At 45.9% G+C, this 26,354-nt stretch overlaps 3 protein-coding genes and 1 pseudogene across 4 annotated transcripts; 2 read left to right on the forward strand and 2 right to left on the reverse strand.

The window, feature by feature from the left end:
• The first annotated feature begins 10,162 nt into the window (after window positions 1-10,162).
• LOC125554629 (putative serpin-Z8 pseudogene) lies at window positions 10,163-11,875 on the forward strand (annotated as a pseudogene).
• Window positions 11,876-12,917: 1,042 nt separating this feature from the next.
• LOC125550809 (uncharacterized) lies at window positions 12,918-18,663 on the reverse strand. 2 transcript variants are annotated; one of them, XM_048713905.2, is made up of 3 exons: window positions 16,416-18,663; window positions 16,212-16,298; window positions 12,918-13,844 (listed from the first exon to the last, which is right to left on the reverse strand). In XM_048713905.2, the coding sequence occupies exon 1, from the start codon at window positions 18,362-18,364 to the stop codon at window positions 16,982-16,984; it is 1,383 nt and encodes a 460-aa protein (XP_048569862.1). In that variant the 5' UTR covers window positions 18,365-18,663; the 3' UTR covers window positions 12,918-13,844; window positions 16,212-16,298; window positions 16,416-16,981. The 2 variants fall into 2 exon arrangements, with proteins under 2 accessions (XP_048569862.1, XP_048569861.1); XM_048713904.1 differs by lacking the exon at window positions 12,918-13,844 and having other exon boundaries at window positions 16,211-16,298.
• LOC125550810 (putative B3 domain-containing protein Os04g0347400) lies at window positions 13,342-15,546 on the forward strand. The gene is made up of 3 exons (XM_048713907.2): window positions 13,342-13,792; window positions 14,946-15,280; window positions 15,322-15,546. The coding sequence occupies exons 1-3, from the start codon at window positions 13,342-13,344 to the stop codon at window positions 15,544-15,546; spliced, it is 1,011 nt and encodes a 336-aa protein (XP_048569864.2).
• Window positions 18,664-18,792: 129 nt separating the features above from the next.
• Window positions 18,793-25,998, reverse strand: TPLATE (ARM repeat superfamily protein). Its single transcript, XM_048713903.2, has 7 exons — window positions 24,738-25,998; window positions 22,779-23,375; window positions 21,637-21,998; window positions 21,192-21,492; window positions 20,782-20,904; window positions 19,633-20,088; window positions 18,793-19,524 (listed from the first exon to the last, which is right to left on the reverse strand). The coding sequence occupies exons 1-7, from the start codon at window positions 25,860-25,862 to the stop codon at window positions 19,027-19,029; spliced, it is 3,462 nt and encodes a 1,153-aa protein (XP_048569860.1). The 5' UTR covers window positions 25,863-25,998; the 3' UTR covers window positions 18,793-19,026.
• Between the last annotated feature and the right edge of the window lie 356 nt (window positions 25,999-26,354).

Below are 26,354 nucleotides of genomic sequence, written 5' to 3' on the forward strand. Positions count from 1 at the left end.
TCCCCGGACTGCCAACCTAACTAATTCCTCATGTCAACCGAGTTTCAGGCCGCAAACCTGAACGCTAGGGATCCGGCTTGCCAGCTCTTTTTCCATACTCACGCCGGGAGAGCGGGCAAGTCTTTCCCAGATGCATTTTTCAAAATTTACGGAAGAGAATGATCTACATCCAAGGTGACAGTCACGTCGGCGTCTTTCCTACTGATTGGCACAATCAAAGACGCTGGTACGGACGTGCACCACAGCTGTTGGCCCTGCAGCTTTGCTGACAAAGGCATCTTTCCCTCAAGTGGCACATGACCTCCTTTCCTCAACAAACCCCCCCCCCCCCCCCCCCCCCCCCCCCGCCCCCCGCGCGCGCGGGTGTACAGATTTCACCAATCAGACAAGTAAATACGAACCACCTGACGCTGCACGCAGCCACGTACCATACTGTGCAAGTGTACATGCACGCATACAGTATGCCGCCATGCCATGCTCCATCTGTACAGCGGCGTGCTGCACGAGCTGGCAGGGATTTTTTTTTTCTGGAGGTAAAAAGCCTTTCACCAAACTGCTCGTCGCCATGCATGCATGTCGAGAGAGTTAATGCAACATGTGGTGGCTAGGCTCTAGCTCTTCAAGTGTTCACGTGCGGGTCAGTCGGCCGGTCTCATGCATGCAGTGCATGGCCCCTTGCAGCAATATAGCTGGGGAATGAATGCGCATGTAGTGGCTGGCTATTACATGTGTGGATGCAGTGGTGGTAGATTTCTAGTCTCAGGGGGTTGCCTGTATCGTGTGTCTACGCCTGCATGCGCTAGCTAACAACACATGGTGTGTTTCGGTGCTGAATCTGCCTAGGGCAGATGCATCGTGTAACATTTTGCCAATCTTGAGTAACTTGCTGCTAGGGCTATGGAAATGTTGTCATGTGCTGGTAGTTAATTTGATAGAGCATTTTAATTTTTTATGCGAATTAATATTTCAAGCAAAAAACATGGAGTTTGTTAGTATGAGTTTGCCGCTTGGGCTAGAAATGATTGCTTGTCGCGAGGTTTTATTTAGCCATGGATGATGTGTTGGGTTCTGATAGTAGGTTGTAGTGTTACTTTGTTCTCATGGTAGTATGTGTCCCATTCATATAATGAAGATCAAGGTACATGTCATGTAGACACTAATCTGGCAAAACTGAAAGGGCATTTGAACACTAGCCCTAGCACGACTTTTATCTCACACTGGCGTTTTCTTACCTGGAGGCTGGAGTATTTAAACGGTTTTGATATTTCTCAGACGTCTGTTCTCTCATTTGACACTAATTAAGAACCATTTCTCCAGTCTACACACTTAGATCTCTGGAAGAGATAGAAAAAGATCTTGATCGAATGGACACGGACAGTGGTTCAGAAATAACTCTCCAAGTCGTGGACGTGGACCAAGAAATAGTCGGGGATTTGGACATGCGTGGGATACCCATTGAGCATCCAGATCCTAATCACAAAACTTTGGTTCATAATTTGACTTGCTGCGGACCCCATGCCTGATTTACCCGAAAAAACAAAAGAGCCAGCAGTGTTGATCATTTCCTTCATCATCATCACCATTCACCACCGCATCGGTGATTACATTCTCCTTTACATGCGTGTAGTGTAGTGGCACGAGCACAAGCTGCTGCGCAATTCAGTGTCTACACATGGCGTATCTTTTATCTTGTCTTTTGCCATCTTTTACTTTTTCCCCTTTCCGTTTTTACAACGTATTATTCAGCCGGCAGGGCCTCCTTTTTGTTCCTTTCAATTCGTATCTGCTTTAAGTTTTCTTTTCTCTCTCTCGGTATACTTTGCGCAGTCTCCAAAGGTTTTGAAAGAGGTGCCAATCTGCATGATTAGCTCGACTGAATTACTACTGTATGAAATGTTTTAAAATGCTCTTGGATTGGGGAATAAAGATGCACATTGGATCGAGCAAAAGGCGTTAAATCAGCACAACACCTACTAGATCATACAGCACTACTCTTTATAGGGCTCATCTTAAAATGTTTTTTTTTTCATTTTATAAGTCTCAATTCTATTACTAGTTACTATCACATGTTCAGATTTTAAGGTGTATTAAATCACTGCATGCAAGGATGAAGAAAAAATTCACCAATACATGTAGAAGTTCTTGGTCATTAAGTGGTTATGCATGCATGTGATGTAATTAATGCATCGATATACATAATTTTTTGAGAAAAAAGAGAGTACTAATTAAGTATTTTTGCAAACTACAAAATTAATTTCATCATTCATCATCTAACCTTGGTTGAAGAGATTTTTAAATTAAGCCCTATAAACCAAAAAGAAGGGAATATATACCGTTGATGACAGGCATATTGCGTATGGCTTTCACTTCGTAAGTTAATTCTTAAAGTAGGGAACTAACTCTGTCTCTTACCCTTAATTTACATGTTCAAGAAATGAACACATGAATGAAGATGTGTTCCCGCAAGTTTTTTTTTTTTGGAAGATATGTGGTTTATGTTTTCCAAATAATATTAGCAAGACCGCAAGAGTAAATTGAAGCAGAAAAATGATGGCAAATAACTGATAGGAGGCGTGAATATTCTCCATTAATAATATAAAAATTTGATGGTTAAATAGCGGTAGATTTCTCACTAATTCTAAACTAAGGCGATACACATGATAAATAGAGTTTTCCCCTCTCTTTTTTGGGTAAGGTGGCGACAAGCGCCACTTTCGATAGAAAGAGAAAATGAGTTATATTTAGTGTAGATATGATATACACTGACAAGGCCGGCCAGCTAGCCGTACGAAGAATAATGAAAGAAGAAAAAAAATGGCTAATATACATTATTTTTTGAAAAAACTTCCTATCTAATCATCAGCTGTCAAGGTAGTACAAAAAACACTCGAGTAAAATTTACATCCAAGTCCGTAGACTACCTAGCGACGACTACAAGTACTAGAGCGAATTGAAAGCGCGCCATTGTCATCTCACCTCCCTCATCAGAGTCGAGCAAACATTGTTGTAGTATACAACTGAAAAGTCGACGTGCTAAGGCTCCATAGGACCAATACATCAGAAAAACAACCGCCGTCAATAAAGAGAAGAGTGCATAAGAAGGATCCAACCTACAATGAAGATCAGATACAGGCGCATCCACCAAAGACAAACGCCCACTGGATTCCACAAGATCCGTCATAGACACACTTCTACACGCCCTGCGACGATGCTAGAAACATGAAAAAACTCTGAAAAATACCTAAAAACGAGTCCTCCCGTTGAAAAGGGCCGGGATTCACCGCGCTTGGATGGTCTAAATAGATGAGAGTTCGCACAAGGCAGGAGCGAAGGGGTACGTCCTTGCCAGTCTCTAAGGGCATCTCCAGCCGCGCCCCCAGGAAGGCCTCTCCAGGCGTTTTTTTGCGCCGGCGCTGAAAAATCGGCCCAGTCGCGCCCCCAGGAGCCCGATTTTCACCGGCTTGGGCCGAAAATAGCGCCGGCGGACCCAGGCCGAACCCGGCGCGCTGGGGGGCGCCCGGGGGCGCCGGGGCGAACTGTTTTGGCGCGAAACAGCCGCGGGCCCGCCGCGTCAGCAACTCTACCCTCTTCTCGCCCCTTCATCGTCCTCATCGCCTCGTTTCCCGCGGCGAATCAATGCCAAAGCTGTGTCGCTGCCGCGCCGGTCAGCCTGCGCCATTGATGCCTCACGGGCGGCGCAGTGAAAACCGGATGACGCGCGTCCCTCGCCCTCCCTCGCCCGCCACGCGTACTCACGGCGGCTCGCGCACGGGCGGTGCCTCGGCCTATATAAGACGCGCCCCAGCGCACTCGGCGACTCGTACTCTCTCGCCGTCGTCGTTCCTCCCTCTCCTCTATCTCGCCGTCGTCGTTCCTTCCTCTCCTCTATCTCGCCGTCGTCGTTCCTCCCTCTCCTCTCTCTCGCCGTCTCCAGCACCCATGGCCGAGCGCTTCCCAGGCGACGGCGCGGCGGCGAACGGCTTCGGCCGCCGCCATCTTCACGAGAGCGAGGCTCGCCTCCTTTTCGAGGCCGAGTACCCGGTCCCGCCGGACATGCGGGTGTCCGGGGCGTGGAGGATCAGCGCCGGCGGCGTGCCGGTGCCCTCGATACCCGTCGGCACGGCGCGGCGTGCGGAGATCGCACGCATCCGCTCGTCCCTGCCGCGTGCGGCGAGGGAGGGGCCACGGTACGTCCCCGACAGCCCGTTCTGGGAGCCCTACTTCCGCCGCCGTCACGCCGAGCAGCTCGAGGCCACCAACGGCGTCGAGCCCTCCAGCAGGCTCAACGTCGTCGGCCGGCGTCGGTGGTGGGGCGTGCCCGGGCGCACGTTGGAGGCCGTCCTCGAGTACATCGAGGGCGGCAACACGCCGCGCCTCGAGTACCCCGCTCCCCCGTCCTTCACACGCCGTCGGGGAAGCTCCTGGACCCCGAGGCGCATGGAGACCGGGGGGTCCTCCTCGTCCGGCGGCTCCCCCTGCCTCCACCTCCGCCCCGTCAAGCCGGAGCCCCAGGGCGCACCTGTCAGCGCGCGCACCCGCAGCTCCGGCGTCCGCATCGGCGACAACGCCTCCCCCACCGGCCGCTTCGTCCTCGTCGAGCCCAAGCCGGAGCCTAAGCCGGAGCCCGGCCTCCCCATGGAGTACGAGGAGATAGCCCGGCGTGGCTTCTCCGATGAGAACGCCCTGCGGTGGGCGCGGGACGACTACCTCCACGACGAGATGGTCCGGCAGCGCCGGGCCCTGGAGGAGATCGCCGCCCGCAAGCGTGGGCGCGAGGACGAGCACGGCGTCGTGGTCCTCGACAGCGACGACGACGACGACGCCCCCGGACCGTCCAACCCGCCGCGCCAACCGGGGGAGGGATGCAGCAGGGACGGCGGAGGCGTCGGCGGGGGCGACAACGACGACGACGACGGCGGTGACTACACGCGGTTCTACCGCCTCCGCGGCATGTAAAACCGCGTGGGCGGGCGGCGAGGGAGACGGCGGGGGTAGCCCGCGGTAGTTTTTCCCTTTTTTGTAAAGTATGTTTAAATTTGAACGAACTCGCCGATGTTTGCGTTAAATTTGAGTCGTGTTTGCGCTGTATTTGACTTTTTTAAAAACCCGTGAGGGGCCGCGACTGGGGGACATTATTTGTTCAAAATATACCAGTGCGCGGTTTAGCTTCACTCAAAATATACCAGTGCGCGGTTTAGCGCCGGTGCGCCCCCAGGGGGCGATTTTTTGCCCCTCCTGAGGGGCCAACGGCTGGAGATGCCCTAACATACATTGTTCATTGACCGCCATCCAGCGGCACCCCCTTACGTTTCTAAAACATAATAAAAGCCGAATATTGCAACCTCTATAATTTTATGAAAATACTAACTCAACGCCGGTGTGTTTGCTACTGACACTCAAGCCAACGTGTATGGTCCATTGAGTCAGCAGCTGGGAGATCGATCCAGGAAACGTGCGTGTGGCCGGTCAGTAACGACCGAGTAAAAATGTTGGCACGTGCGGCGGGACATGCATACACAGATTACAGAGTCACGGACCTACGCGGACCTACGCACACTGACGCCCGTAACATGCAAGCAAAGGAAATCCAAGGGCGGGAAAGTTTCATTTTTCTTTTTTCTTTTTGAGGGCGGGAAAGTTTGCTGAATGCTCGAAGGAACTTGACAACTTGTGGACTGTAACAGCTAGCTACTGTGGACGTGCTAATTTCTCTGTCAAATACAATTTTATCTAAGCTCGAACTTATGTGCAACTAACACTAGTTTAGAATTTATTTATTTTGAGAAAACTAGTTTAGGAATGTACAACCGTTCAACTGCATATGTCTTCTTTGACAAAAGAACTGTATCATCCATTTATTGAGGAGTTTGACATAGGAGAAATGAAAGAAGGGTATAAGCACTACTCTCCCTGCGTGATATCTCTCGGTTGCGTATTTCCGAACATGTCATGTAGTTACTAGATAAAATGTGTGACTTTTACATATATACTTTTCATCGGGATATCAAATTCATTTCACTACCCACACCTGACACTAGTAAATTTACCACGAAGTATATTTTGTACATTATTTGTTTTTATACTAGGAGTATAAATTTCTAGGTCCGTGCCCCCAAGGCCGGAGCCCATGTTGTTCATGAAAATATATACTCCCTCCCTTCCTAAATATTTGTTTTTTTAGAGATTTCAAATGGACTACCACATACGAACGTATATAGACATATTTTGGAGTGTAAATTCACTCATTTTGCTTCGTATGTAGTCATTTGTTAAGATCTCTAGAAAGACAAATATTTAGGAACGAAGGGAGTACTACATAGGATTTGAGGCTATTCAGCCGGCGACATAGGGCGCATCCCCTAGAATGCCCGATCCAATTTTTGGGCAGCCCTTGAACCAATTTCTTCGTTTTTTCTTGCATTTTTTTTCTTTTATCATTTTTTGTTTCTTTTCTCTTTTTATTTCTTTATTTTTCATTTTTACGAATATCTTCCAAATTTGTCAGCATTTTTTGAAATCATGAATATTTTTTAAAATTTGTGAACATTTTTCAAATTATGAATATATTTCGAATTCGTATATTTTTTTACAACTTGCGAAAAAAAGTAAATTGTGAACATTTTTCGAATATAGTGGACCTTTCGCATAGCAGCGACCTACTGGGCCGGCCCAGTAGCCTGTATGGATACTGTAGTGCAAAAATACTAGTGAATTTGTCACAAAGTATATTTTGTACATTATTTGTTTTTAAACTTGAAGTATAAATTATTAGGTCCACGCGCCCAAGGCCGGATGCCCATGTTGTTGTTCCTGAAAAATACTGGACAACGTAGGATTTGAGGCTATCCTAATGGAGGTCCTATTTGACGCGCTCTGCCTCAAATAGTCGACCTTTCGCATAGCAGCGACCGACTGGGCCGCCCAGCAGCACATACGGATAAATATAGTGCAAAAATACACAAAAACACAAGATCATGTTGCGTCCTGCTAGCCACGGGAACATTGAGGGTTACTGTTTACAAAGCAGTGAGATGCTTTAAGAACCAATGGCAGCTGCAGATCCGATTTATTTTTCATCAGTTTCAAACGGAAATATGTTTTTAAAAAATAAATGTTTTTTGGAGCTTGAATTCTTATCAATTATCTAAATGATTTCTTAAAAACTCAAACATTTTTTATAAATATAAACATTTTTAAAAATCTATGATTTTTTAAATAGAAGTATTTTTGAAATTCTAACAAAATTTGAAAACATGAACATTTTCTGAATCTATGAACAATTTTTAAAAATAGGATTTTTTAGTAAAATTTTAAAACATGATCAATTTTTGAAATATTTTAAAATAGGATATTTGGAAGCACCTGAACAATTTTTCAAAAACGTGAACATTGTTTTTAATTTGTGAACAATATCTCAAAACGATAAAAAGAAACTAAAATTGTGAACATTTTTATGAAATTATGATCATTTAAAAAAACTGTGAAAAGTTTGAACACGAAACCATTTTTTAAACAAAAAATTGAAAATTTGAACATTTTTTGAAAATGGTGAACAAAACTTGAGATTCTGAATGCTTTCTAAAAGCATGAATAAAAAATTGAAATTAGAACATTTTTTGGTTATTTCGAATTTTGTTTGAAGATTTGAACAATTTTTGGGAACAAGTGAACATTTTTGAGAAAACATGATTTATTTATTTTGAAATTTCGAAAAATGTGGAAAAATGAACAATTTTTTAAAATTCGGAACAAATTTTGAAGATTTGAACATTTTTTTTGAGAAATGATAATTTTTGGAAAAGAAAAAGAAACATAAAAGCAAACAAGAGAGTGGAAGAAACAGGTAATTAAAAAAATTAAAATGAAAACAAAAAATAAAGAAAAAGAAATAGGAAAAACCAGTAAAAGAAAAAAAATCACTTCATGAATCTTCTAGAAGGTTCCCAAAACAGAAAAAAAAACAGACAGGTACCGGAAGGTTCATAAAACGAGAATGAATGAATAGGTTAAAATGGGTTGTCTCAAGTGCGCTCTGATTGTTGATGCATGTCCTATCTGTTGGATCACCAAGGTCTAATCTTTCAAGAGATGAATATTGACCGAGTTTCTAAAACTATGCGTGTTTTCCCCACTAGCCAGGCGTGTTCTCGTGTGGACGGGGTGCCTTCTTATTTATTGAACACACAATCCACCGCATATCATTTTGTACACAAAACAAAACATGAAAATGATACTAGATACATCCAGCTATAAAACAAAGCAACCAAAATCATAAAACGGTGAAACCGGAAAACGAGCCAACGAAAACCCTAATAACTCTAATAAGCTAGAACTAAGGGCTTTTTCGAGCAAAACTAACAAAAAATCGTTCTCAATCAACTCGAAATTAACTTAGTTTCCGTCGCTTCTAACATTTGTTCCCATAGATCCAAACATATACTACTAACCTAGTACGAAAAGATATAGTATTGGGGTTGCTAGATCTGCACAAAAGTCCTCAAAGAAATGATCACTAGATTGCAGAGAGTCAAAATGACAAATACTCATCCATTAAGATGTACCGCCAAATTTCTACTAGACCCAGGCACAAGTTCTTTTTCTGGCTTCTCCTACATGATAGAGCCAATACAAGAAACCTCTTAAGGAAGAAAAGTTTTTCCATGGATTGTTATAACTATGTCTTTTGCAATGAGAATGCATAGGAGGTGTTAAGACACCATTTTCAGGCCTGGTGTTTTGCACAAGACTGTTGGAGCAGTATCATCCCAAACATGAGGCTGGGACTTTCAATTTTTGATGGCATCCTTCTTGCTCAAAGCCTACTTCCTCCTAATAAGATTGCAATGGATATAATTATCCAAGGAAGATGGAATATTTGGTTGCAAAGGAATGAGAAATTATTCAGGCGAGAAGTACCAAGTGTTAGTTGCTGGAAATTCAGGCTCAAAGCTGATCTATTGCTGCTGGAGCACATGAAAGTCCAAGTACTTAAACTTCTTAAGGCGGTGAATAAACTTTCATGTAGTATGAGTGTTGTGACAGGAGCACTACATTGGTAATCTGATGATACCACGAGCAGGGATTGGTTAAGTTGGCTTCAGGATTTAATTTTCTTTCATATTACGTTTTCCCTGATTAATGAAAAATACGGTAGAAAAGATATAGTATTGCCATAGTCAATTAGAAAAGATATTGTTCTACGGTTTGTGCTTCAAAAACAAAAGATATAGTATTGCCATAGTTGATTAGAATTTAACAAATTGTCCAGCGGTTTTCAGAATTTGTTTACATCTAAAATAAATGTTTAGTTTGTTGTCACAATTTGTTTATCTAGTGTAAAAAAACATAGTTATTTATTGTTGGAGTTTTTAAAGATATAGAACTTAGAGCAACTCTACAGAGTAGTCATGTACTCATATTGACAACATCCTTAATCATATTTAGCGCCCTTCATATGAATTATGGAGGTTGCCGAGGTGATGCGCAAACACAGTCGCCATATGGTTGCTTTCATATTTGTGGGACCCATGTGTCAATGAGACTTCCTTTTTTCTTAATTAAAATAAAGATTTCATGTGAGGTGGGGTCCGCGTGAACTCTCCTTTCCGTCACACAGATCACATGCAAGATGCAACTGTCATATGAAGCGTGCTTCAAAAAGCTGCCCCCAAGATTCCATATATGAAGGCTAAGGCGCTCCATGAATTATGAAGCTCGCAGGGCATATAACGACTATATCAGTGTCATTTTAGCATAAAATAACCGTAATGCAATTATTATAATGATTGGGCCAATATAATGACTCTGCTAGAGATGCTTTTACAAAGAACTCAATATTGAATTGGCCGAGAACACCCACTTGACGCTGACGAAAAAACATATTGCTCACAGAGAGGACACGACAAAATTGACAAAATCAGAAATATAGCTGCGGAGAGTTTTTTTTTTTTTTGCTTATTAAGTGCATGCACTGCGTGAAGAGGGAATTAATAAGAAAGGAAAAAATTGGAAGGAAAAATAGAGGAGGAAATCACATTAGGAGAGTTATTACAAATTCGAGAAAGTATATGTAACGATCACGGATTGATTCATCAACTTGTAATACAAATACTCCAAAACCTTAGCAACGCGGTAGCAGCAACCCAAGCAACATAATCACATACGTTAGCGGTCATCGAATCACAGCGGTCGTGATCTCTAAACCGGCGATCATCGATACGATGGGCTTCCGAGCAGCTGAGACGACGATGAGGAAGGATCCGCCACAGTCTGCCGGCTTCGAGGGGCTGGTGGCGCTATCCGCCAGCCTCGCGCGGGGCATCGCCGGCAACCCCGTGGACAGCAATCTGGTCTTCTCGCCGCTCTCCATCTACACCGCGCTGTCGCTCGTGGCCGCCGGCGCCCATGGCGCCACCCTGGACGAGATCCTTCGCGTCCTCGGCGCACGGTCCCGCGGCGAGCTCGACGAGTTCGTCGCGCGTGCGGTGGGTGGCGCGTTGCAAGACCGGACGGACTCCGGCGGCCCGCGCGTGGCGTTCGCATGCGGCGTCTGGAGCGACCTGGCGTGCCCGCTCAAGCCCGGGTTCCTCAAGGTCGTCGCCGGCGGCGGGTACAGGGCCGAGGCCTCCACCGTCGACTTCCGCGGCGACCCCGACGGCTCGCGCCAGCTGATCAACACGCGGGCGGCGCGCGCCACGAACAACCTGATCGACTCCGTCCTCGGCCCTGGGTCGGTGACCGAGTCCACCCGCGTCGTGCTCGGCAACGCTGTGTACTTCAAGGGCAAGTGGGACCAGCCCTTCGACGAGAGGAACACCGCCGACGCGCCGTTCCGCCGGGTCGGCGGCGCCCTCCCCGTCGACGTGCCCTTCATGCAGAGCTGGGATGACCAGTTCGTGGCCGTGCACGACGGGTTCAAGGTGCTCAAGCTTCGGTACAAGATGGTGGACGCGTTCCTGACGCGTGATCCCAGGAAGCCCGCCCCATTCTTTCCGAAGAGTGCTCCGCTCCTCCGTCCTGATCGATTCTCTCATGCCGCTTCACCTTCCCGCCATGGTTCCTACGGCCGCGCCGGTCCGTATCCGTACTCCAGCGGACATCCAAACGCATCTTCCAGCCTCGCCGACCCGTACGGCGACATTAACACGTATTCGACCGCGTCCTCCAGCTCCACACAGTTCTCCTTGTGCATCTTCCTCCCGGACGCCGACGACGGCCTGCGCAGCCTGGTCGACGCGATCGCTTCACGGCCGGGCTTCCTGCACGACCACCTGCCTCGCCGGAAGGTCGAGGTCGGCGAGTTCCGGGTGCCCAGGTTCAAGCTGTCCTTCCACGACAGCGTGGTCGACGTCCTCAAGGAGTTGGGCCTCAGCCTGCCGTTCAGCCCGCTGGGCGACCTGTCCGACATGACGGGGCCCGACGACTCCGGCTTCGGAATGGTCGTGGACGAAGTCGTCCACAAGGCGGTGATCGAGGTGAACGAGGAGGGCACGGAGGCCGCGGCCGTCACCATGGTTACTGACCGGTATGGCTGCGCGGCCAGGTACAGTCCGCCGCGGCGGGTGGATTTCGTCGCTGATCATCCGTTTGCCTACTTCATCGTGGAGGAGGAGACCGGCGCCGTCGTCTTCGCCGGCCATGTCGTTGACCCCTCGAGAGAAAGTTAGCATTGTACGCCCAATTTCAAATACAGTGCGTTTGAGATGATGGCCAAATTTTGCAATTATTTTTGCATTTCAAAAGCGCCTACAAAAATTCTTCGACAGAAAAACAGTTAGGATTCAGTTCTTCAGTTCAGTGGTCTTTTAATTTGTACAGTTATTTTAGCATTTCAAAAGCGCCTTTAATTTGTACAATAAGCATTGCACCCTTTGAACCCTTGTCCATATTCCTCGTCGGCTAGCCTAAGGCGGTGAGTTCGTTGCTTTAAAATGCATGTTATAGTAAGGAGAATTTTTAGGTTGCATAGGTTGCGTTGCCAATTTGCAACCATGTGTACGTTTTTACTGTACAAATGGATGGCATGTTGCAGTGGTCATGGATATCTTTTGTAATTGTCATGTTCATGCTGCAAAGTTGTTTTCATGCTGTTGCATGCGTTGGATTAGTTCTATGGTACATCAGTGCGAGGATTCCCTTACCGACTATTTGCAACCAATGAGTTTGTCGCATAGATAAGAAATATTCCATGGTGTGTTCTATATGTTCAAACATTTTTGCATGTTTTTAAAATACGAGGAAAAAATGTTGCAACGTGTTTATTTTTGGACCCCCCCCCCCCCTAGCTGACAGCCTCGGGGAAGGGTGGCATTTGTGAACGATTTTGATGGCATTTTTAATTTGAGGGAATGACAGTTTCTTCACAGTGACAACTGTTATCAAAAAGGGTTAGCTCGCCACTGCAAGTTAACTTTTTTGTTATTTCTTTAACACAATACAGACAGGGACGCTCATACATACACATACCTCTATGAATGCACGCACTACCCATATGAGCACCTCTGAGAGACTAAATCAACACATCATCTTGAGATTGGGAAGTCGACACAACGCCTTCGTAGTTGATGGAAACATCCCCTCGCACTAAATGTACATTGCCGGAAGGACTGAAATAAATTCAGAAAAATACGAACGCCAGTGTCAAGTCTAGGTCTGGAACTCTGTTGGGCTGTGGGCATATTATTGTCCTCCTAACCATCCACCACAAGTTAGTTCACAATGTTGAGATGATGTTACATGTGTAGAAAAAAAATGTTGCTCATAGCGTTTCAATGCTAAAGAATAGAACGCTCTAGATGCCGAATATGAGGGAGATCTGCCGACGAGGGAAATGGTGAATCGAGCGTTTTGAGTGGATGCAAAAGAATACTTATGATTCATATAAACCAAACAACTCATATCCCTGTAAAAAGAACATGTAAAAGAAATTGAATCCTCCAAATAATCAAAGAGTCTAACTGTGCTGTGTAATCGCTTTGCTACCAAATTTTATCGTTTTCAAGTTTCAACCATGTGAGGACGTGTCAATGCAATCCTGCGACTTCTAAAAATCTTCCAATCAGAGAGGCCCCTCAATCCTTCACATTTACTAGCAAAATATGTTACCCGTGCTCTGTAATTGCACCGGCTGCTCTAAAAGCTCCAGCTAAAGATGCCAATTCACCAAAGAGAAATGAAGCCATTCCATGACCGCCAGATTAAATTCCCATGTTCAATGCTAAACATATTGGCCCCAAATCTACAGTAACGCCTATAATAACTGTTCCCTTGCTATTCTTCCTCTTCCTCCTCCTCCGGTGTGTGCTCTGGAAAAACTTGCTGCGCGGTCCACACGACAGAAAAATGGCTTCCGACAGCAACCGGAAGGCTCCCTGCGGCAAGCCTCAGTTCCTCAAGGTGCTCTTCACGGACTTCATGGAGAAGATGCCGATCCCGGCCAAGTTCATGCGGCGGCACCTGGCAGCGGAGCCCGGGCTCCGGCGGGCCACCCTGATGAGCCCGTTGGGCAAGTTCTGGCATGTCGACGTGGTCCGAGACGGCCACGGCGGCGACAGCGACGTCTACTTCGCCGGCGGCTGGGCCGAGTTCGTGAGGGCCAACAGGCTGGAGGAGGAGAACTTCCTGGTGTTCAAGTACGAAGGGAACATGGTGTTCACCGTGAAGGTGTTCGAGACGTCCGGGTGCATCAAGAACTACGACGACCTTGTCTTCGCCGGCGCATTGTTAGAGCAGGCAGCACCGAGGAAGCGGTCCAGCACTGGCTGTGGATCGCAGCCTACCTCCAAGGGCCATGGTACGTCTCGCTTCTTCTTCTCAGAATGAGTTTATGTGTGAATGTGTTTTTCCTGCAAAGATATCACGTCACAATTGTCAAGTCTATATTATCTTTAAGAAATTAACAGTGTGACTATATATGAAGTATGATCACACGATGGAAAACAACAAACTTCTTTGTTCTCAACAGAAGTACACCTCATGAAAAAATTAAAGGAAACCAAGATCATGTAGAATCTGCATTTTAGCCTTTTAGGACTTCTTTGATTCACATTATTTGTAAAACGAGTGTCGTGGCATATTGAAAACTACTGGATTATATGGTCATTTGGTTGTGCACAAAAAAGCGTAGGATTGTTCACATGATTTCCTACAGAACCTAGTACTCCCTCCGATCCATATTGGTTGTCGCATGTCTAGATACATCCGTTTGAGCGACAACTAATATGGATCGGAGAGACTACAAACAAATCCTAAAAAATATCCTATGGATTGCAATCGCAAATGAAACAACATATGTAGGAAATATTCCAAAGGATCACAATCCTCCAAAATTCCTATGCAATTCCTTCGAATTAAAGGAGGCCCTAATAATGTTCCATATTCTCAGTTCTTATAAATGTCTACTTGGGATGTTAATTTCACTAACTGAGTTACAATAGCTTGGAAGTGTTGATGTTTGACATTCTCAATTCTTATAAACATATCTTTTTTTACCCTCTCAAAAATATTACTAAGATTTATTTATTTTTGATACAGACCCTTTACGCTTACTTGTGGAGACCAAAAATATTAAAAATATATAGAATGTTTTTTTTCCTTTTGATGGATAGAAGTATACTTTCACTCATCAACTACACCCAAACTTATGTCACAGAAAAAAAAACAGCTACACTATAACTCATAGTGAATATTTGTGTGAGAATATGGCGAATGTCAAATAAATCACAATCATTGTGAATAGGTGATGTTCCCCATTCAACTACATACCCAAAAAAAAAAACCTCAACGTGTCCCGAAAATACAACTCCTGCATACGTACAGATAAAACACCGCTCACCATTTCCAATATTCTGTGTAAACAAATCTGCACATATATACCGGGTAGGTAGATATAGCAAGCGTAAAAATCAGGAAGATTAATAATGGAGCTTATCTTGTATGTTTCGCAGGTGGTACACATGCTCAGAAAACCAGGAAGGTCAGTGACAGGAGCCTTACCGGTGATGGTGCCATACAGGCAAAGAAGCAGTACAAACCTCGCAGGATTCTGATGGAAGAAAATGATGGCGAGCAAGATGCCACCACAGAGAAGTACGCCCAAGCGGACACCCACTCCGGCATCGCAACGGAGGCCAAGGAGTCTGACTACACCGGCACCCTCCCTTTCTACGCCAAGACGGCGACTCCTTGCAACATTCGCTACAGCTACATGGCAAGTTCTTTAGCTGGTTCAAAATCAAATCTATACTCTCTAGTTCAGATAGATATGCACTGTGAACTTATAGTGTTTGTTTTGGCTTGGGCCTCGTGTAGAACATCGGGAAGAAGTTCTGTGTCATGAACGGCATCGCGACGAACCGGCTGATGATACTCAAGGACTCGGGCGGGAGGTCGTGGCCCGTGAAGCTGACGCTGACGAGCGACCAGGCGCGCATGAAGGCCGGGTGGGGCCACTTCTCCGGCCACCACGGGATCAAGGTCGGGGACCTCTGTGTCTTCCACCTCGTCGACGAGCACACCTTCAACGTCAGCATAAGGAGGGCCGAGTAATAATGAAGTGTTTTGGCTACTGGTGCTCTGTGTGGGATGTGTCTTTTTTCCATACTGTCTTGGATTTGTCCCTTTAGGTTTGGTAATAATAATAATAAAGTGTCTCGGGTTCCAAACAGCACGCATTTTAGATGTAACCACATACACTAGTGGAAACTCGCTGACAAACAGAGCAACAAATGAAACCATATAAGGCAGGTGAATGAAATGGAACACAGTGAATTCATATCAATGATCTCAGATATGTAGAAGTGCCATTAGCATGCAAATAAACAAAAAGAACAAGAATGTGACATTGCTATGTGCCATACAGGACTAGTTTATACTTCCAGGCACATGATTTCACCATCTGAAGACCATATGCAGTCAATGGAAAAGAAGCAAACGATATACTGTGCAAAAATAATTTGGTGATGGTTTAGGTTAGACTATCAAAATCTTAAGAAAAGGCAGCAGTATGCCTGTTCAACACAAATCTACAGAGTAGGCAGCATAGCAGAAACACGATTATGTTGTTAATGTTTCTTTCATTGGCGTACATATTTTCCTCAAACAGGTTAATGCTGTTACATGATGTTTCCCCAAAAAATATTATTTTTCTGCCGCTTCACAAGAATTAAACAAAGCAAAAATGATGAACAAATGGACTGTTGTGTACTAAGTACCAATATTTGCATTTTGTGATCTTATACTGCAGTGTGCGCATCATGTCTGGAGCAAAAGGATCCTGATCAAATCATCACACCGATCACCTAAAAGAGGGGGCAATTAGCAATATGCTTCACACAAAATTTGAACTCCATGACGACGATAGGGTATTCACTGCGTTAAACAAAAACTATGATTGCAAATATATTATCCATAATTACCTCTATTGAAACTTTGGAATGCTAATAATCACTTGGATTTAATCAGCGCCATCCAAATAATATTCACATCCAAGGTGATGCGTGGACCAGGCAAAGATCACTTCCTGTGTATACTGCGCTGGCATCATGACCACTTGCCAGCTAGTGATCACATGTTGCATCTTCTCCTGCTGTATAATTTCAAATGATGCTTGGCTCTAAGGGTGGCTGATTACATACTGCAACATTGGCAGACAATATGGTATCTCCAAGAGCTGATGTATAAGATTAGTAACACCCGTCAACAATACCATGATCCTACTTTCCTTCCTCCAGTTTATGCCACAAGAACTGGATGTTTGACATTCATCTCGATGCAGGATCATCTCCAAATTTCAATTTGTCTGCTCAATTGATCTTCTCGATTCTGCAGGACCACCCAGTGAAGTTGAAGACTGTTTTCCTTGGACTTGGATTATAGTTTTAACAGCCTAGCCATACGTAATTTCAATTTGTCTGCTCAATTGATCTTCTCGATTCTGCAGGACCACCCAGTGAAGTTGAAGACTGTTTTCCTTGGACTTGGATTATGGTTTTAACAGCCTAGCCATACGTAACGCTGCCCGAACTTTCCTCACGTCATTCTGAAACCCTGCACTACGAAGGCCAGCAATGACAGCACGCTTTGCAGATGCAAGAACACTGTTCCCTTCACGCAAGCAGATCCGCAAGAATTTGGATGCCATATGATACCTACCCACCTTACATAGACCATGGACTAGTGATGTGTAAGTAAAATCATCCTTCAGCTTCATGTTGTGAAGTAATTTGATGGCTGCATCCACCTCATCAGATTTGCAGAGTGCGTCCACCAAGCAATTGTAAGCAACAATATTTGAATCCATGTCCCTTATCTCCATGTAACATAACTGCTTATGTGCAGCCTCGAAATGTCTCATCTTGCACAAACCATTAACCAAAATTGAGAATGTGTACTCATCACTCTCCAGACCACCCTCTTCCATCATACTCAGCAGCTCAAACGCGTCATCCAGCTTCCCTTCCTGGCATCGCAGGTAAATCAGCGTATTATAGCATGCACTGTCAAGCCTGAACCCACTCCGTATCATTAGCTCACTGTAGGTATTGGCTTCTTCCATCCGTCCCTTCTTGACTAACGCACTAATCACCGTGCAGTATGGGAAGAGATCTGGAATGTACCCTCCGTCCAGCAATGACAAGAAGGTCTCCAGCCCCTGATCAAACCTGCCGTACTTAAAGCAGCACTTCATGACCGTCGTGTAAGTGACGACGTTCGGGGCATGCTCGGTCCTCCCAAGCTCCCTGAGGACCATGCGGGCGTACCCCACCTTGCCTGACTTGCACAGCCCATTGATCATCGTGTTGTAAGTCACAATGCCCACCGGGAGCCCCGTCCTCTGCAGATACCTGAACATCCTGTACGCGTTGATCGCGTGACCGAACCTGAAGAGCCCGTCCAGGAGTGTGTTGTAGGTGGTGGCGCACGGCGCGACGCCTTTCTCGGCCATATCGGCAAACACCCGGTAGGCATCCTCCGGGTGGCCAGACCGGAACAAGCAGTGCATGAGCGCGTTGTAGCTCCAGGCGTCGGGGGCGACCCCCGCCTGGAGCATTTCGTCGAACAGGTCGAGGGCGCGCATCGTGAGCCCCCTCCGCGCGGCGCCGGCGATGAGGGAGTTGTAGGTGACGGCGTCGGGGCTCACCCCGGCCTCCCGCATCCGGCGCAGGACGGAAAACCCCGCGTCGAGGCCCGAGGCGCGGCAGTGCGCGGCGAGGAGGGTGTTGTAGGTGACGACGTCGGGGGGCATGCCGAGGCGGATGGCGTCGACGAGGACGGACTCCGCCCGGGCGAGGCCGCCGCCGCGGCAGAGCGCCGCGAGGCAGACGTTCATGAGCCGCGTGGACAGCCGCGTCCGCGCCCAGGTCATTGCTCCCCCTCCGCCTCCTCCTCGCCGCGAGACTATCTTCCGGTTCCGGGCTCGCTTCGACTCCCATACAGCTCGCTCGCTGTCCAGACCAACTTGCCGAGTTCGCGACGAGCAAGGCCGGCGCCTTGTTATGGGGCAAGCGCTCGGCCGCAGGAGGCGGCGAGAGGTTGGTGGCGGCGACGGCGCCGCCGGGTGGTCGGGGCTCGGGAGGGAGTTGGGAGTTCGCACTTCGCAGACCGCGCAGCGAGGGACAGACTAGAGAGAGAGGCCAGGTGGGCCACGCATGTCATAGGCGGCACGGTCAGACAAGTAGGGTTCATTTCGCCTGACCCAACAGTCAGTGAGTATAACAGGAAAAGGAATTAATTCAGCACCTAAAATCGATGGGATTTCCTTCAAAAACTATCGTACGAAAGATTCACAACAAATTGGAGAGAAAAAAATCATTCTCATTCACACTAATGCTTTGAGCTATGTTACAAAAAGAACGAAACATCGTTTGTGGTACAACAATACCTGTGAATACAATGAAAAAATCAGGAAATCGGCAGGATCATACATACTCAAAAATCAAAATGTCGGACGGCTGAAAAAAATAAATCAAAATGTGGCTCGAGGAAAAGGCAGGTACAAAATTATACAGGCGGAGCGCAGACCAGGCCTCACTGTGCCTTCATGGCTTTCTCCTTGCACAGCTGGTGCCACTCCTGGAGCACGGCTGCTTGGAGGGCACGGTGCTCGGCTTCCTCCGCTGTGAGCTTGGAGAGCGTGGAGGGGCCCTTGGGGTTCCCAAATCCGTCCAACTCCTCGCTCTGCTTCCTCTCCTCTTCCTCTTGCTCGGTTTTCGCGGGCGGCATCTTAGGTTTGGCTGCCTTGAGTAGCGCTATCCTCTCCATGGATATCTTCAGTCGCTCCGCAGCTGTGCTCTTCACCTCCTCTTCGGGCATGTATTCAACAGCGCCGTCCGTGATGTCGTCCAGCCAGCCCTGGAGGTCCGACTCGATCTCTCTTGTGATCGATTCATCAGATGCACGCACGACAAACTTGCATATCATCGTGGTTGTCTCGTCACCCAGATCAACATTTCGGCTCACCTCACTTGCACCGAAGATCATCATGCCCACAAACCCACCAAACCATGTCTTTGCGGCGTAACACAACTGTGGAAGATACATGTGTTATAACCTTACAAAAATGGTAACGCTGCACAGGATAGAATCAAGACCATGACATGACACCGTCTAAGTGACTATCAGTCAAATGCTTACCTGGAACCCAGCAACTGTTCGGATGAAATGAGAGCAGACTTGATGGAAGGGCTTGGAATAAATTGACTTCAACCCACTGAGGAAAGGAGAGCTATCATACTGCTGAGCAGCAGTGGCCTTGAAACCGCTACCTTCATATGTGTATGTGCCAGTGCACTCAACCATGGCTGGCAAGCCTGGCCATAGACGGAAATACTCAACTGGAGAGCATTCATATGGCAAGAGAAGTTCGGCGAGAGGGATCTTGTAGGGCTGACACCGTAAAACAACCGGCTCCCCAAGCTCTGGCCGGAGCGCGCGCTTCTGCCTCGTCATTTGTGAGTCCTCTTCTGCATAATCTCCTTCATAGTCTGCTGATCCTCCACTTCCGTAGAATGGGTAATACAGGACTTGAACCCAGAGAGAGCATCTCTCAAAATGTGAAACTCCCACAGTGACACTACTTTGGACTGGATCCTGCAGAATTGACAAAGCATTTTCCAAATAAATTAGATGCAAATATGGATTAGCCAATCTGAGATGGCAGTACTTACCCAATGATATAATACTCCCTCCGCCCGGAAATACTTGTCATCAAAATGAATAAAAGAGGATGTATCTAGACGTCTTTTAGTTCTAGATACATCCCTTTCTATCCATTTTGATGACAAGTATTTTCGGACGCGGGGGGGGGGGGGGGGGGGGGGGGGGGTATTTATTATCACTATTCTATTTTTATCAATAGCCCACATTTTTAGCGCAACTCATCTGGAAACAAGATACTGTCACTAGTAGTTAAGTTACTTGAAAGCCGCCGCAATGCTGGATGGCCTGGCTCTTTGAAAATCACTTATATTTAACATCATGATCATTATCTGGTGTGCAATATAATGTGAGCTCAACTGGCTATACAAGTATACTACATTGGGAGGTGGTGGTCTTTAAATTTTGCCAGGAAATAGATTGAGAAGTTCACTAGCCAAGGAAGAAAATCTTTCACTGTAAACTATATTCAAATAATATATTTGCAAACAAACTGCAGCCCTACATTTGTCTGCCCATTCTGACTAATGACAAATTCTTAAATATTTAATTACTGATACATAATTGAAATTAAACTGCACAGTAAAAGCATATGTAAACAAGGCATTTCAAGAGTCGTGGAGGCACCTGGGAAACAAGATTACGCAGGTGGCGAACAGTGCGGGAAAATCCATCCATATAATACAGTGCTCCAGAGAGCCCAACTCGGATATCCACCCTGTTGAGTTCCAGCTCAGTCAAATTCAAAATCTGCAAAAGTGTACATTAGTTAAAAAGGGCAATCATACAGCTCAAAGTCAAACAATACTATGGCTTACAGCAAAACCATATGTCAGCAGCCACAAATATTTGTTTTAATTTCTCACCATTTTACCGGGTGGCAAAGTGCACATAAACTATGCAGGAGCAATAAATAAAGATATAAAGTTCCTAACCTAACCAGTGATCAACAGTAACCATGAAACAGCAGTACAGATCAATAGAAATTATGTTAAATGTACACGGAAAAGATCATCATCTCATCGATCAGGTTATACCTTTAAATGTAGGGTGATTCTGCCATCAGTTGGATCCGCCAAATGATATGCTTCGATGTAACATGGATCACTGCTGCCAGTCAGAGTGCGTGCTTTTGGAAGATCTTTGTGCAAAGCACCGATACCCTTCGTCTGTAGGAGCGTTAACTGGCTGGGATTGGGCCTCCAAAGCTCCTGGATGGCCTTGTGAACTAATCCCTCCAATTTCCTATCTTGTGCAGCAGCAGCCTCTGAAAACTGAACTGTAAGCTTGTGGTGGCTAAAAGGGTAATCTCCTGTAGCATCACCTACACCAACCCACCTGGATGAAATATTGGAAAGTTAAACATGGCAGTAATTTTTTTTTTCAAATGCATGTTCGTAGAGAATTTCTTTTTTTAGATACAGAACTTCTGCAAATAGTGCAGCCTGATGTAAAATAATTAGTTTGAAGTGCAACCCTCACCTGTTATCTGGATGATTCGTCACATACTTTATTATCTGCAAGACATAACGTGACTGATGCTTGGTGACAGAATCAGCTGAAGTACTTGACCTGAACTCCTCCAATTCTTTACTGAGGAGCTGGCCGGCTCTTGCATTTCTGGTTCCCAAACGCTGAGCGCATATGAGGACAGCCTGCACATCTTGTATCCTATTTGATGTAGTGGCAGAGGAATCGGTGTTGAATAAAGTCTTATGCATGTTAGATATGATGATATTCAGAGGATCCTCTGGGTCATCAGCTAAAAGAGGATCAAGACCTTCAAGATCAAAGTGTTCAGAAATTGCCCATATCAGCCGTGATGATATTCTTGAGGTATGAACCTGAAACATTTATTCACGTTTAAATATAGGCCAATCTGGATTTAAGAAAAGGTACTGAAGAACTGAGGGATTAATGACACCATTGGTCTTTTATCAATCATCTCTAACTAGAAAACAATCTTTACAGAATGGCACAGTTTAAGCTACACCTATTTGCAGTGGAAGATGAACAAAAGTGTACAAGGAAACCAAACAAAGGCAGGCATAGTGAGATCCAAATGCAGGTAAATCCTTGACAAAGTAGGTGCCATTAAGTTAGTAATAAGTAAGAGTATAAAGCCTACGATTATACTGAATTAGTAATGAAAAAGAATTGGCATAGAACTAGGTGGGATCAGGCAAAACATTTTTTTTATGACAGTGCATTACTCCCTCATTTCCAGTTTATAGGGCTCAATTCAAAAATCTCACCAACCAATGTAGATGGTGAGTGGTGGAATACTTTTTGTAGTTTGCAAAAACACCCAATTAATGCTCTTATTTTTCTCAAAAATTATGTTTACCAATGTATTAATTGCAATACATGCATGCATAAAGTACATGCACTGGTCAATCTTCTCTTAATACTTGCATGCAATGATTTAATGCATCTTGGAATTTGAACATGTGATGGGGAACAACCAAATTGAGCCTTATAAAATGGAAAAACTAAAATTTTGAGATAAGCCCTATAAACCGGAAAGGAGGTAGTAATGAATAAAAATTGCACCTTGAGTCCAACTGGTATTTAAATGCATAAAAAAATGTATTTGAACATCAGATAATAAGATGAATCATAACCTCGCGAAGATCCCTAATAAGCTGTAGCTGCAAATTTCGAAGTCTAGTCTCATTTAAAATCTGATCTTGAGATGCACCAGTCTTAATTGTCTTTACGCCGCCTCTGGTATCATATATATGACAAAGCCGTACAAGCAACTTCAGGTAGCAATCGATTGCATAGGTGCGCCCGTCACAGTCCCAGAGAACACAAGGCCTGCAAACTTCCACCACATCCAAAGCAGGTTCTGTCCAATTCAACGCACCGTAACCAGTTCCATAGGCTAATGCCCCTATAACTCTACTCTCTGTCCCAGAATTCTTCTGCTCAGGTAGTGGAAGAGATAGCTGGAAACAACTTTCAACCAGTGAGGCAACTAGCTCTTCTCTGAACAAGCTTTTGCTTGTTATGCTGTTTAGATCATCCTTCACCCTTGCATCCTCAAAAAGAGATATCACATCTGTTCCTGGAACAGGCTTCTGACCTCTTCGAACGCTCTCCTTTGCAAAAAGATCAACACAAAGGGCAGTTCGGCAAATGCATGCCAATGCATGCATTCTATCTGATTCGGCTCTCAAATTTTTCAGCATCTGAAGCAGCCTTTTGAACAGAGACACCTGCATCACAGAACATGCTTTTGTAAATCCATCTTGAACACAAATTTTCACAACACTTGTTCACTAAACTGAAATTGTCCCTCTCGCTATCTTCTTTACAAGTTATGCACGGAAGGAAGAAAGTGGTACAGATCTGCTAGCACATGATATGGCATGACTCCAATCAAATGAATTATTTTACATTTTAGAAACCCGGAAAAACGGAGAATATGGGGTGCATGGGCAACTAGTTGCCAGAATTACATTCCGAACATAGTAGCATTAATTGGTAAACAAGATGCCAATAGTATACTACTAAACCAGGTATCAAAGTAATGATGCATAACCATTTTACATTGGCTCCACAAGTTATAAATATTGATGATTATATGCTAAGTAATGTGAATGTTTTCAAAGGTCCAATACTTCTCTGCTTAATTTGAATGGATAGCGAGCAAACAATATTGTATCACCTATGGGCTTAAGTTGCTTAGTAACTGATCTATCATGACAATGTAAATCAATGCTTAGCCGATAAGGTTAATAAATAAACTTTGATTTGTGATATATAGTACCTATAACGATGTAAATCATAAGGTAATGCTCATGCTACGGAACACACCAACAAACTAGTTGTGATACACTAGCAAGATTTTTACTTGCCATATTTAAGAGATGGCATCAAATGATGAAAATTATAATTAATAAATACATATACTAGCATTTCAGAAAATCACTTTTTGTCCAAATAAACAGACAACAATCAGCACACGGAAATACAACCAACTAAAGCGCCGTTTGATTCACCGGTCTAACAACAAGAAAATAGATTTTTGGATTTTTGGCATAAGACTGAAATAGGAGATCATATGGGATAAGACTAAATTTGTTTGGTTCATACAAGAATGTCAGCTTTGAGATCAGAATTTATGAATCTAATAACTAATAACTCTTCATGGTACTGAAACTCAAGATTTATAATACTGTAGTTTTAAAACTTGGGATCAGTATGGCTTCAGGCTTGCACTAAAAACAGCACTAACTAGTAGAATTGCGTGTTACTGGAATTACTTGACAGACTCCGGTTAAAACAATAGCTTATTTGGCTGAAAGGCTACCCATGTTTCAACTGCAATTTATGTCATGTCTAATTGATGACAGATAAATCCATGTATTGACACGAAAATAGAAGCCTCCTAAATTACTTCATACAAACTTGGCTACCACTGCTAATGCCCACTTCCAGAATCCTTGATCCAGTAGCCTCGTTGACATTGGGCACAAGACACAACCAGTAGATTTACCACAGGAAATTAGCAAACAACAATCATTGAGTTGATAAGACTAAGGTGAATTGCTCTTATAAGTCGATTGATTTAGTACCTGCATTCCAAGATCCAGCAGATGGAGATTCGCCACAACAGCCCTGACGATCGTCTCCCTCATCGATGAGAACTCTTGTCGGTCCCATAGTGTTAGGATTGCAATAATGGCAGCTGAAGCCCACTCCGGCTTGCCTCCGGGCGCATCTGCGAGCGAGAGCATATTGATCCCCACCTCAAACACCAGTGGCGGTTCCAGCGAGCTAAGGAAAGGAAGCAAGTGCGAGACAATGTCAGACACCCCCACCAACTTCTCCGCACTCGCCTCCACGGTATCGGCTATTGTAGTGTCTCCTGGTTTGGCAATCTGCCGCAGCGTGTTCACCGCGCCAGATGCAACCATTTTTGCTGCATGCACAAGAGGGTACACAGTGACCCGGAAGCTCTCAACGGGCATAACCATGGATCGAGCAATGAGCATATTTCGCCGGGACCAGATGAAGTCGATGGCGTCAGCTGCCCACTGGGCACGCACAGCGAGCGCGCCCTCTCCATCAACGAGCTTGTCCCCAGCAAGCCGGCTCATACGCCGCGCGTCCAGCTCCTGGAACAACCGAGCAAGTGCCTCGAACGCTGCGGCTGCCACTGCGTCTGCGGAGTCTAAGGCCAGCTCGGTCAGACGGCCCCACCAGGTGGTGGCGTGCCCCATGAGCGAGGGGTTGGTGGAGCACATGAGCGCGAGGTCATCGCGCGGGAGGAGGGAGGAGAGGGAGGTAACGGCGGCAAGGCGGAGTGACTCGGCGGGCGAGGAGAGAGCGGCAGCGATGTCGGCGTGCGCGGAGGAGAGGAGGGTTGGGAGTAGGTGCGAGGGGAGCGACGGGAATGAGGCGATGGAGGAGGCGGCGACGTCGGGATCCGGGAAGGAGAGGTCGGAGCGTAGGGAGGAGAGCAGGAGCGGGTCGAGGAGATCGGGGGGCAGGGGCAGCGCACGGAGAAGGTCGAGCGCAAGGCGCTTGCAGACGGCCGAGGAGGGCGCCGCTAGGATCTCGGTGGCGGCGGTGCGGGCTAGCGCGGAGACGTCGCGGCCGGCGGCGCACTGCTGCAGGGCCTGCAGGAGCGCTGACGACTGCCGGAGAGCGTCCGAGGAGCGGAGATCGGTGGTGATCTGCGCGATGAGGAGGTCCATCGCGCCGCTGCCGCAATTGGGCTCCGGCGATCGCCGGAGCTGGGGAAGAGTAGCGGTGGTCGTGCAGATCTGGGAGGGAAGGGGGGAGTGCCAGAGCACGAGAAGGGTCGGTGTTTTGTTTGAGTGCGGTGCTGCGGCCGGTGGTAACGGGTCGGATCTTTTCGTCCAGCGACTTCGGTGACTCGGCGAGGACTGATCAGTAGGGCCCAGAGCGACTGTAATGGTCGGGGTTCGATCTAGACCGTCTATGTTGAAGTTTTTGCTAAAGTGAGTGTATCTGACGGTGCAGGCCGCTCCAGAGGTGAAATAACACAGCCACTGATTATTGTTCTTTCAGAAATAGTTTATTTCATAATTTACTGGGACAATGTCCGAATGCGTTAGCTTGTGATGTATCTGCCCATTTTAAGTAAGGAAGATTTCTTGATTCTCCTTCGTCACACCTTTATATCCGTTAATTTTTATATAAATTATAAAAACTAATGGTTGGGA

The sequence above is a fragment of the Triticum urartu genome, chromosome 4A (assembly GCF_056163025.1).
Source record: "Triticum urartu cultivar PI428250 chromosome 4A, HENAU_Tu73, whole genome shotgun sequence".
NCBI classification, from domain to species: Eukaryota; Viridiplantae; Streptophyta; class Magnoliopsida; order Poales; family Poaceae; genus Triticum; species Triticum urartu.